The following is a 15,269-nucleotide window of genomic DNA, read 5'->3' on the forward strand; positions in this document are numbered from 1 at the left end:
CGTCAAATTAAGTTTGTGCAGGGCCCCCCAGCTCCAAGCTACCTGGATCCCCAAGTACCGAAAGCTCCTTTCCGCCCTCCTCCACGGTAGGTCGTCTATCCCTCTTCCCTGGTCCCCTGGATGCACCACAAAGAGCTCACTTTTCCCTACATTGAGCTTATAGCCTGAGAAGTCCCCAAACTCCCTTAGGATCCGCATGACCTCCACCATCCCCTCCACTGGATCTGCCACATACAGCAACAGGTCGTCCGCATACAGCGACACCTGATGCTCCTCGCCCCCTCTGACCACCCCCTCCAGTTCCTGGACTCCCTTAATGCCATGGCCAAAGGCTCAATTGCTAATGCAAACAGTGGGCACCCCTGCCTCGTCCCTCGATACAGCCGAAAATACTCCGACCTCTGCCGATTCGTAGCCACACTTGCCACCGGGGCTCTATATAGGAGCTTAACCCAACTAATAAACGCCTCCCCAACCTCCGCAGCACTTCAGGTCAAAGGCCTTCTCCGTGTCCATAGCTGCCACTATCTCTGCCTCTCCCTCCACCAATGGCATAATCATGTTTAGGAGCCTCCGTACATTGGTGTTTAGCTGCCTGCCCTTTACAAATCCCGTCTGGTCCTCATTAATCACCCCCGGGACACACTCCTCAATTCTCGTAGCCAGCACCTTTGCCAGCAACTTAGCAGGGTCCCCCCCTCCCTTGCCTCATTGAAAGTCCTCACTAGCAACGGGGCTAACAGGTCTGGATACTTCCTGTAAAACTCAACTGGGAACCCATCTGGCCCCGGGGCCTTCCCCACCTGCATGCTCCCCAGTCCTTTAACCAGCTCCTCCAGCCCAATTGGTGCCCCCAAACCAGCCACCTCCTGCTCCTCCACCCTCGGGAACCTCAGTTGATCTAGAAATCGTCGCATCCCCTCTTCCCCCGCTGGGGGCTGAGATCTATACAGCTCCTCATAAAAGTCCTTAAATGCCTCATTTACTTTCACCGCACTCCGCACTGTAGTTCCCCTGCTATCCTTGACTCCACCTATCTCCCTTGCTGCCATCCTCTTACGGAGCTGATGTGCCAGCATCCGGCTCGCCTTCTCCCCATACTCGTACGTCGCCCCCTGTGCTTTCCTCCATTGTGCCTCTGCCTTCCCTGTGGTCAACAGGTCGAATTCCGTCTGGAGACTTCGCCGCTCCCCAAGTAGTCCCTCCTCGGGGGCCTCTGCATATCTCCTGTCTACCCTTAGGATCTCCCCCACTAACCTCTCCCTTTCCCTGCCCTCTCTCTTCTCCCTGTGAGCCCTGATGGAGATCAACTCTCCCCTGACCACCGCCTTCAGTGCCTCCCATACTACCCCCACCTGCATCTCCCCGTTGTCGTTGGCCTCCAAATACCTTTCAATGCACTCCTGCACACCACCTCATCCGCTAGTAATCCCACATCCAGACGCCACAGTGGTCGTTGGTCCCACTCCTCTCCTAACTCCAGCTCCACCCAGTGCGGGGCGTGGTCTGAGATGGCTATGGCCGAGTACTCCATTCCCTCCACTTTCGGGATCAGCGCCCTACTCAAAATAAAAAAATCTATCCGGGAGTAGGCTCTGTGTACGTGAGGGAAAAAAAGAAAATTCCCTGGCCATGGGCCTAGCAAATCTCCACGGATCTACCCCCCACATCTGATCCATAAACCCCCTAAGCACCTTGGCCGCAGCCGGCCTCTTCCCCGTCCTAGATTGGAGCGATCTAATGCTGGGTCCAACACCGTGTTGAAATCCCCCCCATTATCAAGCTTCCTGCCTCCAGATCCGGAATCCGCCCCAACATACGCTTCATTAATCCGGCATCATCCCAGTTCGGGGCGTATATGTTTACCAATATCACCCACGCCCCCTGCAACCTACCGCTCACCATGTATCGACCTCCATTGTCCACTACAATATTCTTGGCCTCAAACGACACCTGCTTCCCCACCAGTATTGCCACCCCTTTGTTCTTTGCATCCAGCCCCGAATGGAATACCCATCCCTTTCATAACCTGACCTGGTCTGCCACCTTCAAATGTGTTTCCTGAAGCATGACCACGTCTGCCTTCAGTCCCTTTTTTAAAAAATATATTTTATTGAAATTTTTTTCCCTGAGCAACATTTTTCCCGCTTACAAAACAAGCGAAACGATAACAGTAACAAAACAGAAATTTTTAAACTTTTTAACAATAATAATAATAATAATAGTAGTAATAATATGCAAGTAACAAAACCTCGTACTCTATTGACCTATACTCAACTGCCTCCCCCCTGCCCCCCCTCCCCCCTGGGTTGCTGCTGCTGGTCATCCGTCTTCCCTCTAACGTTCCCCTAGGTAGTCGAGAAATGGCTGCCACCGCCTGGTGAACCCTTGAGCCGATCCTCTCAGGGCAAACTTTATCTGCTCCAGTTTAATAAACCCTGCCATATCGTTTACCCAGGCCTCCAGTCCGGGGTGTTTCGCCTCCTTCCACATGAGTAGGATCCTGCGCCGGGCTACGAAGGACGCAAAGGCCACGACATTGGCCTCTTTCGCCTCCTGCACTCCCGGCTCTTCCGCAACTCCAAATAGAGCTAACCCCCAGCCTGGTTTGACCTGGGCCTTCACCACCTGCGAAGTCACTCCCTTCCAATTCCCTTCCAGTGCCGGGCACGCCCAATACATATGTGTGTGGTTTGCCGGGCTCCTGCCACACCTCCCACATTTGTCCTCCACTCCAAAGAACCTGTTCAATCTTGCCCCCGTTATGTGTGCTCTATGTAGCACCTTAAATTGAATCAGGCTAAGCCTGGCGCATGAGGAAGAGGAATTTACCCTGCTTAGGGCATCAGCCCACATACCCTCCTCTATCTCCTCCCCTAATTCTTCTTCCCACTTTCTTTTTAGTTCGCCCACCGACTCCTCCCCCTCTTCCCTCATCTCTCTATAAATCTCTGACACCTTGCCCTCTCCGACCCACACCCCTGAAAGCACCCTGTCCTGTATCCCCTGTGTCGGGAGCCGTGGAAATTCCCTCACCTGTCTAGTAAACGCCCTCACCTGCATATATCTCAAGAAATTCCCCCGGGATAACTTATACTTTTCCTCCAGTGCTCCCAAGCTCGCAAAAGTCCCCTCTATGAATAAATCTCCCACCTTCCTAATTCCCAACTGGTACCAGCTCTGAAATCCTCCATCCATTCTTCCTGGGGCGAACCTATGGTTGTTCCTGATAGGGGACCCCACCAGGGCTCCCCGCACCCCTCTCTGTCGCCTCCACTGTCCCCATATGTTCAGTGTTGCCGCCACCACCGGGTTCGTGGTGTACTTTTTCGGTGAGAACGGTAGCGGCGCTGTCACCAGCACTTCTAGACTCGTCCCTTTACAGGACCTTCTCTCCAGCCTTTTCCATGCTGCTCCCTCATCATCCATCTACGTATCATTGCCACATTGGCGGCCCAATAATAATCTCCCAAATTCGGTAGTGCCAGTCCTCCTCTGTCCCTACTGCGCTGCAGGAACCCCCTCCTTACTCTCGGAACTTTCCCTGCCCACACAAAGCTCGTGATGCTCTTATCTATTTTATTAAAAAAGATCCTGGTGATTAAAATAGGGAGACATTGAAATACAAATAAGAACCTCGGGAGGACCATCATCTTAATTGCCTGCACCCTGCCTGCCAGCGATAAAGGCTGCATGTCCCACCTCTTAAAGTCCTCCATTTGTTCTACCAGCCGAGTCAGATTAAGTCTGTGCAAGGTTCCCCAGCTCCTAGCGATCTGAATCCCCAAGTATCGGAAGTTTCTTTCCACTTTCCTTAGCGGTAAGCCTTCTATCTCTCTACTCTGGTCCCCTGGATGTATCACATAATTCACTCTTCCCCATGTTTAACCTATACCCTGAAAATTCCCCGAACCCCCTCAAGATTCGCATAACCTCTAACTCCCCCCCCCCCCCCCCCCCCCCCCCCCCCCGGCTGGGTCCGACACGTATAGCAATAGGTCATCCGCGTATAACGAGACTCTGTTCTTCTCCCCCCTCTAGTCACCCCTCTCCATTTCCTGGAGTCTCTCAGCGCCATGGCCAGAGGTTCAATTGCCAGCGCAAACAACAATGGAGACAGCGGGCATCCCCGTCTTGTTCCCCTATATAATCGGAAATACTCCGATCTATGTCGACCTGTAACTACGCTTGCCGTTGGTGCCCCATAAAGTAGTCTAACCCAGCGAATAAATCCGTTCCCAACCCTCCTTAACACTTCCCATAAATACTCCCACTCCACCCTATCAAATGCCTTCTCTGCGTCCATTGCCGCCACTATCTCTGCCTCCCCCTCCACTGAGGGCATCATTATCACCCCTAATAGCCGTCGCACGTTAACATTCAATTGTCTCCCTTTTACGAACCCTGTCTGGTCTTCGTGCACCACCCCTGGGACACAGTCCTCTATCCTCGATGCCAGCACCTTTGCTAGCAGTTTGGCGTCCACGTTCAATAGTGAAATAGGTCTATAGGACCCACACTGCATCGGATCTTTGTCCCTCTTCAAAATTAGCGATATCGTCGCCTCCGACATTGTCGGGGGTAGTGTCCCCCCTTCCCTGGCCTCATTGAACGTCCTTGCCAACAACGGGGCCAACAAGTCCACATATTTTCTGTAGAATTCCACCGGGAACCCGTCTGGCCCCGGGGCCTTCCCTGCTTGCATGCTTCCCAGTCCCTTAATAACCTCGTCCACCTCAATCGGCGCCCCCAGGCCTGCCACCGCCTGCTCCTCCACTTTCGGGAACCTCAACTGGTCCAGGAACTGCCGCATCCCCTCCTCTCCTTCTGGGGGCTGAGACCTATACAGTTCTTCATAAAAGGTCTTAAACACCTCATTTATCTTTCCTGCCCTTCGCACGGTGTCTCCCCTTTCATCCCTAATTCCTCCTATCTCCCTTGCTGCTGCCCTCTTTTGCAGTTGGTGCGCCAACAGGCGACTAGCCTTTTCCCCATATTCATACCTCCTCCCCTGTGCCTTCCTCCACAGTACCTCCGCCTTTCTGGTGGTCAGAAGGTCAAACTCCGTCTGGAGTTGTCTCCTCTCCCTGTACAGCTCCTCCTCCGGGGTCTCTGCAAATTCCCTGTCCACCCTTAAAATCTCCCCCAGTAATCTATCCCTTTCCTTGGCCTCTGTTTTCCTTTTGTGGGCCCCAATAGAAATCAGCTCTCCTCTGACCACCGCTTTTAGTGCTTCCCAGACCACTCCCACAGGGACCTCGCCGTCGTCATTGACCTCCAGGTATCTCTCGATACACCCCCTCACTCTTGCACACACTCCCTCATCCGCCATCAGTCCCACATCTAATTGCCAGAGTGTTCTCTGCTCCCTGTCCTCTCCTAATTCCAGGTCCACCCAATGTGGGGCATGATCCGAAACCGCTATGGCTGAGTATTCAGCAGCTTCCACCCTAGAGATCAACGACCTTCCTAGAACAAAAAAATCTATCCGGGAGTACACTTTATGGACGTGGGAGAAGAAGGAATACTCCCTAGCCCTGGGTCTAAGAAATCGCCATGGATCCACTCGCCCCATTTGGTCCATAAACCCCTTCAGTACCTTGGCTGCTGCTGGCCTTCTTCCAGTCCTTGAGCTGGATCTATCTAGCCCCGGGTCCAGCACCGTATTGAAGTCCCCTCCTAAAATTAAATTTCCTGCCTCCAGGTCTGGAATACGCCCCAGCATCCGTCTCATGAACCCCGCATTGTCCCAATTTGGGGCATACACATTAACCAACACGACCTCCATTCCCTCCAGCCTACCACTCACCATTACATATCTACCTCCACTATCTGCTACGATGTTCTTTGCTTCAAATGCTACCCGTTTCCCCACCAAAATGGCCACCCCTCTGTTCTTTGCGTCCAGTCCTGAGTGGAACACCTGTCCCACCCATCCTTTCCTTAGCCTAACTTGGTCCGCCACCTTTAGGTGCGTCTCTTGGAGCATAACCACGTCTGCCCTTAGTCCTTTCAAATGCGCGAGCGCTCGGGCCCTTTTTATCGGCCCATTCAGGCCCCTCGCATTCCAAGTTATCAGCCATCTCCTTTTCCAGGCCAGTCCCGTGTCCGCGCCTCCCAGTCCCCCAGACAGGGGACCACTGTCCCGACCACCTTCTGTTTCCAGTTCCCCATCGGCCAATGCAGCAGCAACCCTATACCCCCCCCCCCGCTAGATCCGTGTCTCGCTCTTTTGCTCCTCCCATAACACTCCCATAAGTCTGCTGACCCCGGCCTCCCCCGCCATCCCATTGACCCCCCCCCCCCCCCCCCAATGTGGGAATCCCTCCTCCCCAACAGTCGGTGTGCGCTCCTCCACCCCGCCCCTCCGTCCTTCCAACACGGGAAAAAGCCCGTGCTTTCCTAAGCCGGCCCCGCCCCCTCTGACGCAGCTCCTTTTGCGGCCTTATCCCAATTCCCCCATCCCCGGGCCTCCCCTCCCTCCAGCACCGGCGCCCACATTCTCTCACAGTCTCCCCATCAGATCTCTTTCCCCATCCATCACCCAACCTGTGGAACATTCCCTACGCATAGTTAAAACCCTGTATACAACCGACATCTCTCCCTCTCTTCCCCCCCCCCCCCCCCCCCCCCCCCAACAACGACCACAGACCCTCAGTTTGAGTCCAACTTTTCAGTTTGTATAAAGGTCCAAGCCTCCTCGGGTGTTTCGAAGTAGTGGTGTTGATCCTGAAATGTGACCCACAATCGCGCTGGCTGCAGCATTCCGAACCTCACCCCCTTCTGATGGAGCACCGCCTTGATCCGATTAAAACCAGCTCTCTTCTTTGCCACCTCCGCACTCCAGTCCTGGTAGATTCGGATCTCTGTATTCTCCCATCTGCTGCTCCGCTCTTTCTTAGCCCATCTCAAAACACACTGTCTATCCACGAGACGGTGAAACCTCACCACTACCACCCGAGGCAGCTCGTTGGCCTCAGGTCTTCTTGCCAGGACACGATGAGCCCCATCTAGCTCCAGGGGACTGAGAGGCCTCCGCACACATCAGCGAGTTGAACATTGTGCTCACATATGCTCCAGCATCGGCCCCCTCCACTCCTTCAGGGAGACCCAGAATCCGAAGATTCTTCCTCCTCGGCCTGTTCTCCAGGTCTTCTAATCTTTCCGCCCACCTCTTTGTAGCGCCTCCACCTTCACCGCCAGGCCCAAGATCTCGTCCTCGTTCTCCGCGTTTTTTTCCCTCGCCTCCCGGATCGCCGCCCCTTGGGCCTTCTGGGTCTCCACTAACCCCTCGATCGCCGTCAGCATTGGCGCCAGCACCTCTTTCTTCAGCTCGTCAAAGCAGCGCCTGAGAAACTCCTGCTGCTCCTGCACCCATGCCGCTTGATCTACGCCCGCCGCCATCTTGTTTTTTCTCCCTCGCACATTTCACTGCTCCAAAAACGCTTTTTTGACCGCTCCACTCCTGGTCCGATCCATACACTATGGAGGGGGGACCTTGCTCACCTTCCCACACTGGAAGTTGTCGAAAAAATTACCGTTGGGGCTCCTCAGGAGAGCCCAAAAGTCTGTTTTAGCAGGAGCTGCCGAATGTGCGGCTTAGCTCTGCATAGCCGCAACCGGAAGTCTGAGGCAGCAATGCGAACCACTACGCCACCGTGCTACCCCCAAATGCGGTGGGTGTTTGTGAATTTTAAGAAAATGTCTGAAAGTACCCACAAGGTTGCTGGACCCAATGGGAGGTAGGATAAGGAAAGAAAGATTTGTAAAGGGTTATCTGAGATGAGAATTATAGGCAGTGATGTTCCCCAGATTGCTGTTTTTGTATAGCTATCATGGGTATTGGAATACAGTGAAATGTCAATTTGTTGGCAATTCCGAACTTGCAGATGTTATACCCACCACCTGCAACAGGACCTAGCTCTGCTTAGTCAGACAAGTGGTAGAGGTGAGTACAGTGATGCATTTTGGCAGGAGGCATTGAGACCAGCATTGTCGACTAAATCTCTCCTTTCACGCAGGCAGACACACCTGGGGGTTCATGTGCATAGATCTTTCAGCAAAAAGCCCTTGTTGGGCTTCAATGCGTGTTTTGTCTAGTTCTGGATGTGAGAGGTTGCAGATCCCCAAACTTCAGAAAGATGATTTCTATCTTTTTAACATTCAAATAAAGGAACGTATGAATTGACGGGTCCGACCAAAGCATTGTTCATTCATGGGATGTGGGTGTCACTGGCTAAGCCAGCATTGCCCTTGAAAAGGTGGGTGGTGAGCTGCTGTCTTGACACCCACTGTGCTGTTGGGAGTTCCAGGATTTTGGCCCAGAGACAGTGAAGGAATTGTGATATATTTGTAAGTCTGGGGGGGTGCTTTGTCATAGTGGCATTCCCACGATTGTGCTTTGACATTCTCAACAACCCAATAGACCTTTGTCAGAGTGAGCCAACGAGCCTTCTGAAACTCTGATGAGGCTTCCTAATCTCCACATTTGATAACTCCAAGTCACCCCCACTTGGACAGCTTCAAGAATTTCCTCCCCAGAGTTTCAGTCTTGCCTTCTGCGATTCCTTCTACTGGAGATCTGACTGCACTCGGCTCCAATTTCCAAACTCGCTTTCAGATCTTCAGCCGAGTCCATCAAAACCACTCCTCCAAATGGGTACACCTCTGCCCCAGTGGCCTGAAGTAGGGAGCCACCAAACTTTGGCCTCCCGGTCCTCTGGGCATCTCTCAACTTCACTTCATGTCTGCTCCCTGCAGCTCTCTAATTCAGATTTTATTTCCGTGCTCCTTGCAACTTTATTTACAAGATCCATTTGTAATCTCTGTTCTTTTACCTGGGGCCTCTCCTTGTTCCCTGGGACACCTTTAGCACAATGGTACTCCGGGTCAAGTCCCCTGACCTGATGTTTTGCACGTATTGAACAGTGGAGCAGGCTCGGGGGCGAAGTTGCCTATTCCTGCTCCTAGTTCTTGTATTCTAAGAATGAACTATTATCAAGTTCCACCGACAGCACTGAGCACAAATCTAGTGTTCTGGATTAATATGGGGAAAAGGCAGGAGAATCGGGATGAAGAACATTTCAGCCATGAACCAATGGCAGAGCAGACCCGATGGGCCAAATGGCCTAATTCTGCTTGTTGGCCTTATGGTTTCACTTTGCTGCTTTTTCTTCTGAGCAGGCGGTTGCTGTCCATGTGGTATAGATACACCCATAGTGCTGCTGGGGAGGACGTTCCAGGATTTTGACCCAGCGACAGTGAAGGAATGGAATATAGTTCCAAGTCAGGATGGTGAATGGCTTGGAGGAAAGCTTGCCGGTTGGTGTTCCCATGCATCTGCTGTCCTTGTTCTCCTGGGTGATGGGTTTAGACGGTGCTGTCAAAGGACCCTTGGTGAGTTGCTGTAGTGCATCGTATAGAAGGTGCACACTGCTGCCGCTGAGTGCCGATCCTGGGTTGCTTTGAGCTGGTTGGTATTTGAGCTTAGTCTGATGTCGGAGCTGCTCTTATCCAAGCAGGTAGAGTATTCCATCACACTCATGACCTTTGCCTTGTGGATAGGGGAGTCGGGAGGCGAGTTACTCGCTGCAGAATTCCCAGCCTATGACCTTCTCTTGTCACTGCAGTAGTTACATGACCGGTCCTGTTCTGTGTCTGGTCAATGATGACTCCGAGCATGTTGATAGTGGGGAATTCGGTGATATAGATGTCAAGGGGATATGGTTAGATTCTCTTGTTGGAGATGGTCATGTTACTTGCCACAAGATCTTGCTGGAAATGGGCGCAGACTGCTTCAGGATCTGAAGAGCCACGAATGGTGCCAAACATTGTGCAATCATCAGTGAACATCCCAATTTCTGATCTATTGATGATGAAGTAGCTGAAGCTGGCTGGACCTTGGACATTCGCCTGAGGAACTTCTGCAGTGAGTTCCTGGGACTAAGATGTTAACCTCCAGCAACCACTGCCATCTTGTTTTGTGCTAGGCATTGCTCCGATCACTGGCAAGTTCTCTTCTCTTTTCCCCCCCCCCCCGCCCGATTCCCATTTGACTCCTGTTACGGTTGTAGCTGATTGTTACTGGACAGTCCAGTCCCAGAATGGAACCTGACCTGACAGATTGTAACTTGTTGTTTAGAGACATGGATGAACAAAGTCACAGGACTGCCACATAAAACCTTTATTAAACAAGAGACTATAATGCACTAATCCGTCACCCCAGCCATACCTTTACAGGTCTATACAGCTTTATAAGGATTACACAAATTAGAAAATATATCTTGTATTCTCGTGTTCTCAGTAATGCACCATCCATTTAAACCAATAGAGGACTGCACTCTCGTGAAATCAAATGGCAAATGCTACCCATTACAACCGAATATCACAGTCAACTGGTCTCACTGGAACTCAGACTTTCACACAAGGGTTTCCAAACTCAAAAGAACACATTTGGAATCTTCTCTAAAACAGTGCTTACACTCTGATGCCTTTACCAAGCATCCACATCCAGGATTTCAACCCCTCCTTTTGGTATTCCTCTGCCCTGGAACACTGCGCTCAAGCTTCCACACAATCTCTCGGGTACCCAGCCAAGCTAACAGAACACTGTTGCACAGGCTGTATGAGGGTGTCACCAACCTTGGGATTGCTTCTGATGTCTGGCTTCTTGATAGCCAACTTCTCCAGGTCTGCACCTTTCAGCTCTGTCTTTAACTGGAAACCTCCCTCTACCCCCTCGCTTTAACGTCAGCGAACAGTACCTTGTTCAGATCCGGTTCATTGTCCTTTTTCCTCCGTCCTCCTGGGGCTCCAGCTTCTCGAGCTTACTTTATTGCCCTGCCTGTACTGGCAGTCTCTGAACGTCTTGTTTCTTCAGTTACCTGGGTCCAACTGAAAACAACTTGTTCAGCAGCATCTTTGTTTTTATCGTAAACCTTTAATTACTATGCAGGCAAGCTTAAATTGAAATGAAAACCCATAGACATGTAGGCACCTTTGTTTAACTTAACGCTAATGGAGGTTTTAACCCTTGGCACACAAACAAATCTTAAACCTGTAGTTCAATGCCCACAATACAAATATAAATTGTTTAAATTAGCTCTATTTCCTAACACCAGTTTTTTGTTCGTACTTTAGTGTCATAAATGGTCAAATGCTGCCTTGGTGTCGAGGGCAGTCATTCCCTCTGGTGTTCAGCTCTTTTGTTCATGTTTGGAGAGCAAGGCTGTAATAAAAAAAAATTAAAAATTAAAAAAAGTCAGACTGAGTGGCCCTGGCAGAACCCAGTCAAGTGAGTGAGAGCCTTTTCCAGACAGGTGCACTTTGCCATTGATATATATTATCAATGTTGGTAATATAGTACCCCACCCAATATAGCAGCTGTACAGTTTCTCCTTGACATCTCAAACATTGGTGGCTGATTTGCCTCGGCTTATTGCTATAGTCTGTTTAGGGATCATTGCCATTTTAATAATCCGCATGCCTCATTCAATGGGGATAGACTACAGTTTTGCTTTTTAAAACAAAAAAAATTAAAATTAGCGCTTTACTTGCCATACATGATGATGAACTCCAGTTTATTTCCATGTCTCTTTTTTCCCTCTCTCCAATTGACCTAGTTTAATTATCCCTTGTTTACAATTTCTTTATTTGATCTGATGAAGTAAATGGGTTTCACAACTGAATGCTTTTAAACTAATTTAATTTAGCTCGGCCTCCCAAAACATCCCTCCAGACTACCCTCACTGCAAGGATTGTAAACATCGTGGGTGGGATTCTCCGCTCCCGTGCCGGTTGGGAGAATCGCCTGGGTCTCAAATTTCCCGCGCCCGCGATTCTCCCAAGCAGCGAGAACGGCCCCATCGAGTTCCGCGCTGCGCCGGCCGGAGAATCGCCCGAGGCGCTCAAAATGGCGATTCTCCGGCACCCCTGCTATTCTCAGGCCCGGATGGGCCGAGCGTCCAGGCCAAAACGGCGGGTCCCCCCGGTGCCTCCTGGTCGCTGCCGGTGGGAACAGCGCAGCCTGCGGTGGGGGGGTGAGGGATCCTGTGCGGGGGGGGGGGGCTCAAATGGGGTCTGGCCCGCGATCGGTGCCCACCGATCGTCGGGCTGCCCTCTCTGCAGGAGGACCTCCTTTCTTCCGCAGCCCCGCAAGATCCGTCTGACATCTTCTTGCGGAGAGGACAGCAACCACGCATGCGCGGGTTGGTGCCGGCCACCCCGCGGGTGACTCCAGTTATGCGGTGCTGCCAGTGTCATTTATGCGGCGCCGCCTTTACGTGGCGACAAGGCCTGGCGTGTGTAAATGACGCGGCCCCGCTCCTAGCCCATTTTCGGGCCCTGTATCGGTCGGGATAGGGGCCATTTCGCGCCGTTGTGAACCTTGACGGAGTGGGCACTTCAGCACGGGAGCGGAGAATCGCGCCCCTTGTCTCCAGCTTTTCATTTAAAAACTGCAAGTGGATTTAGACTACAGGTTTGCTTTAGTTGCATTTATCCCATTTTTCTACACTTTTAGTATATAAAATTTTAGGCTTAGGAATTGAAGACATGAACTAGATATTCACAACATTATAAAATAGTGACTTCAGTGACGTAGGCCAGCTCTGGCAGGAACACTTATTCACAAAGTACAGCGCCTCATCCGGGATGATATCAGATCTGTTAGTGGTGTGTTTGAAAGCAGTTAACCAGGACACTCCTTCAGATTGATATGATGGTTAGATCCTATGCCAGCTCTCTGAATCTAGATTGTTACGCAGTCATTGAAAATTAGAAGAATACTTTCTCCACTGCCCCCCCATCTCCTAACCAGGTGCCTAAAGGTTTTCTCGTGTTGCTTTTTGGTTGCTTTCCCAATCACTTTAAATTGGTGTACTTCTAAGCTTTTGCATTGTGAAAGTGCAGTGTTCACAATTGCACTCTTCTGTACTAAATTTAACATTAAATGCTGGCCACCCTTTGTGGTACATTTTGTCCATTTTTAAAAAAAATCTGTTTCAAAAAGATACTCCACATGGAGTAAAGCACATATTTGGCATAGCTGAGAAAAATGTCGGCTTTGCTGGTGAGTCTTGTGTCTCAAAAGTTGTTAGATGTGAGCATTTTTTGGTGGGGTTTGAATCCAGGCCGCTACAATTTCCCCTCATCTGTCTGACCCACCCCCCAGCATGAATGTGACCTGGGTATATGTCTCATGATCATGTTGTAAGTAACTTGCAATTAATTGTGTCTGTTTCTCTCTCCTAGCTCCAACGAAATATTTTGGCCTCTAATCCAAGAGTTACCAGATTCCACATCAACTGGGAGGGCGCCAGTGAAAAAATGGAAGATATTGAGAACGTTGATCCAAGTTCAAATGCAATGCTTCCCCCCACTTGTACACCGCTGAAGGGACTTGGAGCTGGAGGTGCTTTGACTATAGTTCCAGAGAACTCTATGGACTGCATGTGAAATCTGCTGGTGAAATGGATTTAAAGTGGATCAAATATGTTATTTTGTATCAGGGTTTGCTAGCTTTTGGAGTTGTTAATTCGATGGAGTATTTGAGTCAAACTTCAATACCCCAGAAGATAGCATTAAGTCGGCAGGGGTTGGGGAGTGACGAGGGTAGGAGGCCATGATGTTGCCATTCATGACACTGGGCCACAGCAGTTGCAGTCTTGTGTGACTGCCAGACACATTGCGATCTACATTCAGCTGGATTGCTTTTGCCCAAATGGGAGCAATAATGCTTTTTACTGGTAAACATTCTGGAATTGCAAAGCCAGTTGGTGCCTATTGTAAATCAGCCAGAAGTGAGTGTTGAACTACAGAATGTATTTGTAGGAGTTTTTTTTCTATGTAGTAAGTCCAAGAACATTTTGGAAGTGGGAGGGAGGAAATGACAGTGGGTATGGATGGACAAGGCCGGTTTGTGTTGAATGTTTTTTTTGTTCACTGCCTCTTCAAAATAACCCCCAAGACCTGGTCACTTCCAGAACTTCAGTTGGCAGCTATGGCCAATAATATAAGCCCACTAACGTTGTGGCTTCAGCAGCAACTTTTGGTTCCTCTGCAAGGTTAACGCTCCAGAGTCGCCAGTTTAACATACCATATGTCCAGCGATGCTACCATATTATCCAAGCTGGAACTTTAATTCCTCTGTGAAACTCAGCTGCCCCGTATAATTGTCTTCAGAAGTTTATTGAAAAACATTTTTGTAACTTTTAATAGTACTTTGTAAATCGTGATCCAAACCCATGTGGAAGAGGTTGATTAAAAGGGTTAAAATCTCAATGAGCTTTATAAAGCAGCATTAGTGGTTTTGAAAACTGCAGCCATTTTTATAAATGTTAGCGATGTAGAGTTGTACTGTCTGGCGTTGTCTGAATAAAAGCACTTGTAAATGCAGCTGTCTTTTTTTTGGTTACCATTGTGACTGGGTGACTACAAGATGTGAAAGCTGGATCTCTAACTGCTTTTACTTTAATAGTGCTCCTTAACTTGGCAAAGGATGTTTCTATTCGGTCAGAGCAAATCCGACCTCTTAGTCCTAGAGGAAGAAGAACCCATAACAAAATCTCAGCAAATTTGAGCATGACAAACCTGAGGGGGAGGTTGATGTGGCTATTTTGCATCCTTTTCAACATTGGTATAGATTTATTCACTGGCTGTCCAATTGTAACAGGCCTACTGTCCGAGGGTAAATAGTATTGTGACATTTGAAAGCTGGAGACAAACACTTGGTACATAGAATTCCTGGGCATTGTGACCATTGCTTATCAGAAGACATTTGCAATACCTTTTTCCTTTTAGATCCTTTAGAATATTTGGAGAAAAAGTGCTCATTATGGGGCAATTCAGTGTGGCCAATCCACCTACCCTCCACACATTTGAGTTGTGGGGGTGAGACCCCTGCAGACACGGGAGAACTCTGACAGTGACCCAGGGCCAGGATTGAACCTGGTGCCTTGAGGCAGCAGTGCTAACCACTGTCCTGCCATAAACACTCAGTTAAACCATGGTAAGAGTGGATCTTTTTCCACTCTTGATGGAGCCTCGTGTCCCTCCACATGGATGACCTGGGGCCACGATTGAACCTGGGTCCTTGGTGCTGTGAGGCAGCAGTGCTAACCCCTACACCACTGGTCTGCCAGAGTGAATTTTTACTCATGTCCCTGTCAATAGCCTGCTATGATGCCTATAATTTTGTTTATCAGCAACCTCTTACATTTGCTCCATTTTGGTTCTCCCCACTGCTCTTGCTGTCCCGATGAAGCTAGTAC

General features: G+C 50.0%; 1 protein-coding gene across 1 annotated transcript in view; it reads left to right on the forward strand.

The window, feature by feature from the left end:
• Positions 1 to 14,394, forward strand: part of LOC140403325 (histone chaperone asf1b) — a 28,702-nt gene extending 14,308 nt beyond the window's left edge. The window contains exon 4 of the mRNA XM_072491189.1: positions 13,252 to 14,394. Within this exon, the coding sequence (XP_072347290.1) occupies positions 13,252 to 13,455 (204 nt within the window). The 3' untranslated portion in view covers positions 13,456 to 14,394. The remainder of the gene's footprint in view (positions 1 to 13,251) is intronic.
• The last annotated feature ends 875 nt before the right edge of the window (positions 14,395 to 15,269 follow it).

The sequence above is a fragment of the Scyliorhinus torazame genome, chromosome 27 (genome assembly GCF_047496885.1).
Source record: "Scyliorhinus torazame isolate Kashiwa2021f chromosome 27, sScyTor2.1, whole genome shotgun sequence".
NCBI lineage: Eukaryota > Metazoa > Chordata > Chondrichthyes > Carcharhiniformes > Scyliorhinidae > Scyliorhinus > Scyliorhinus torazame.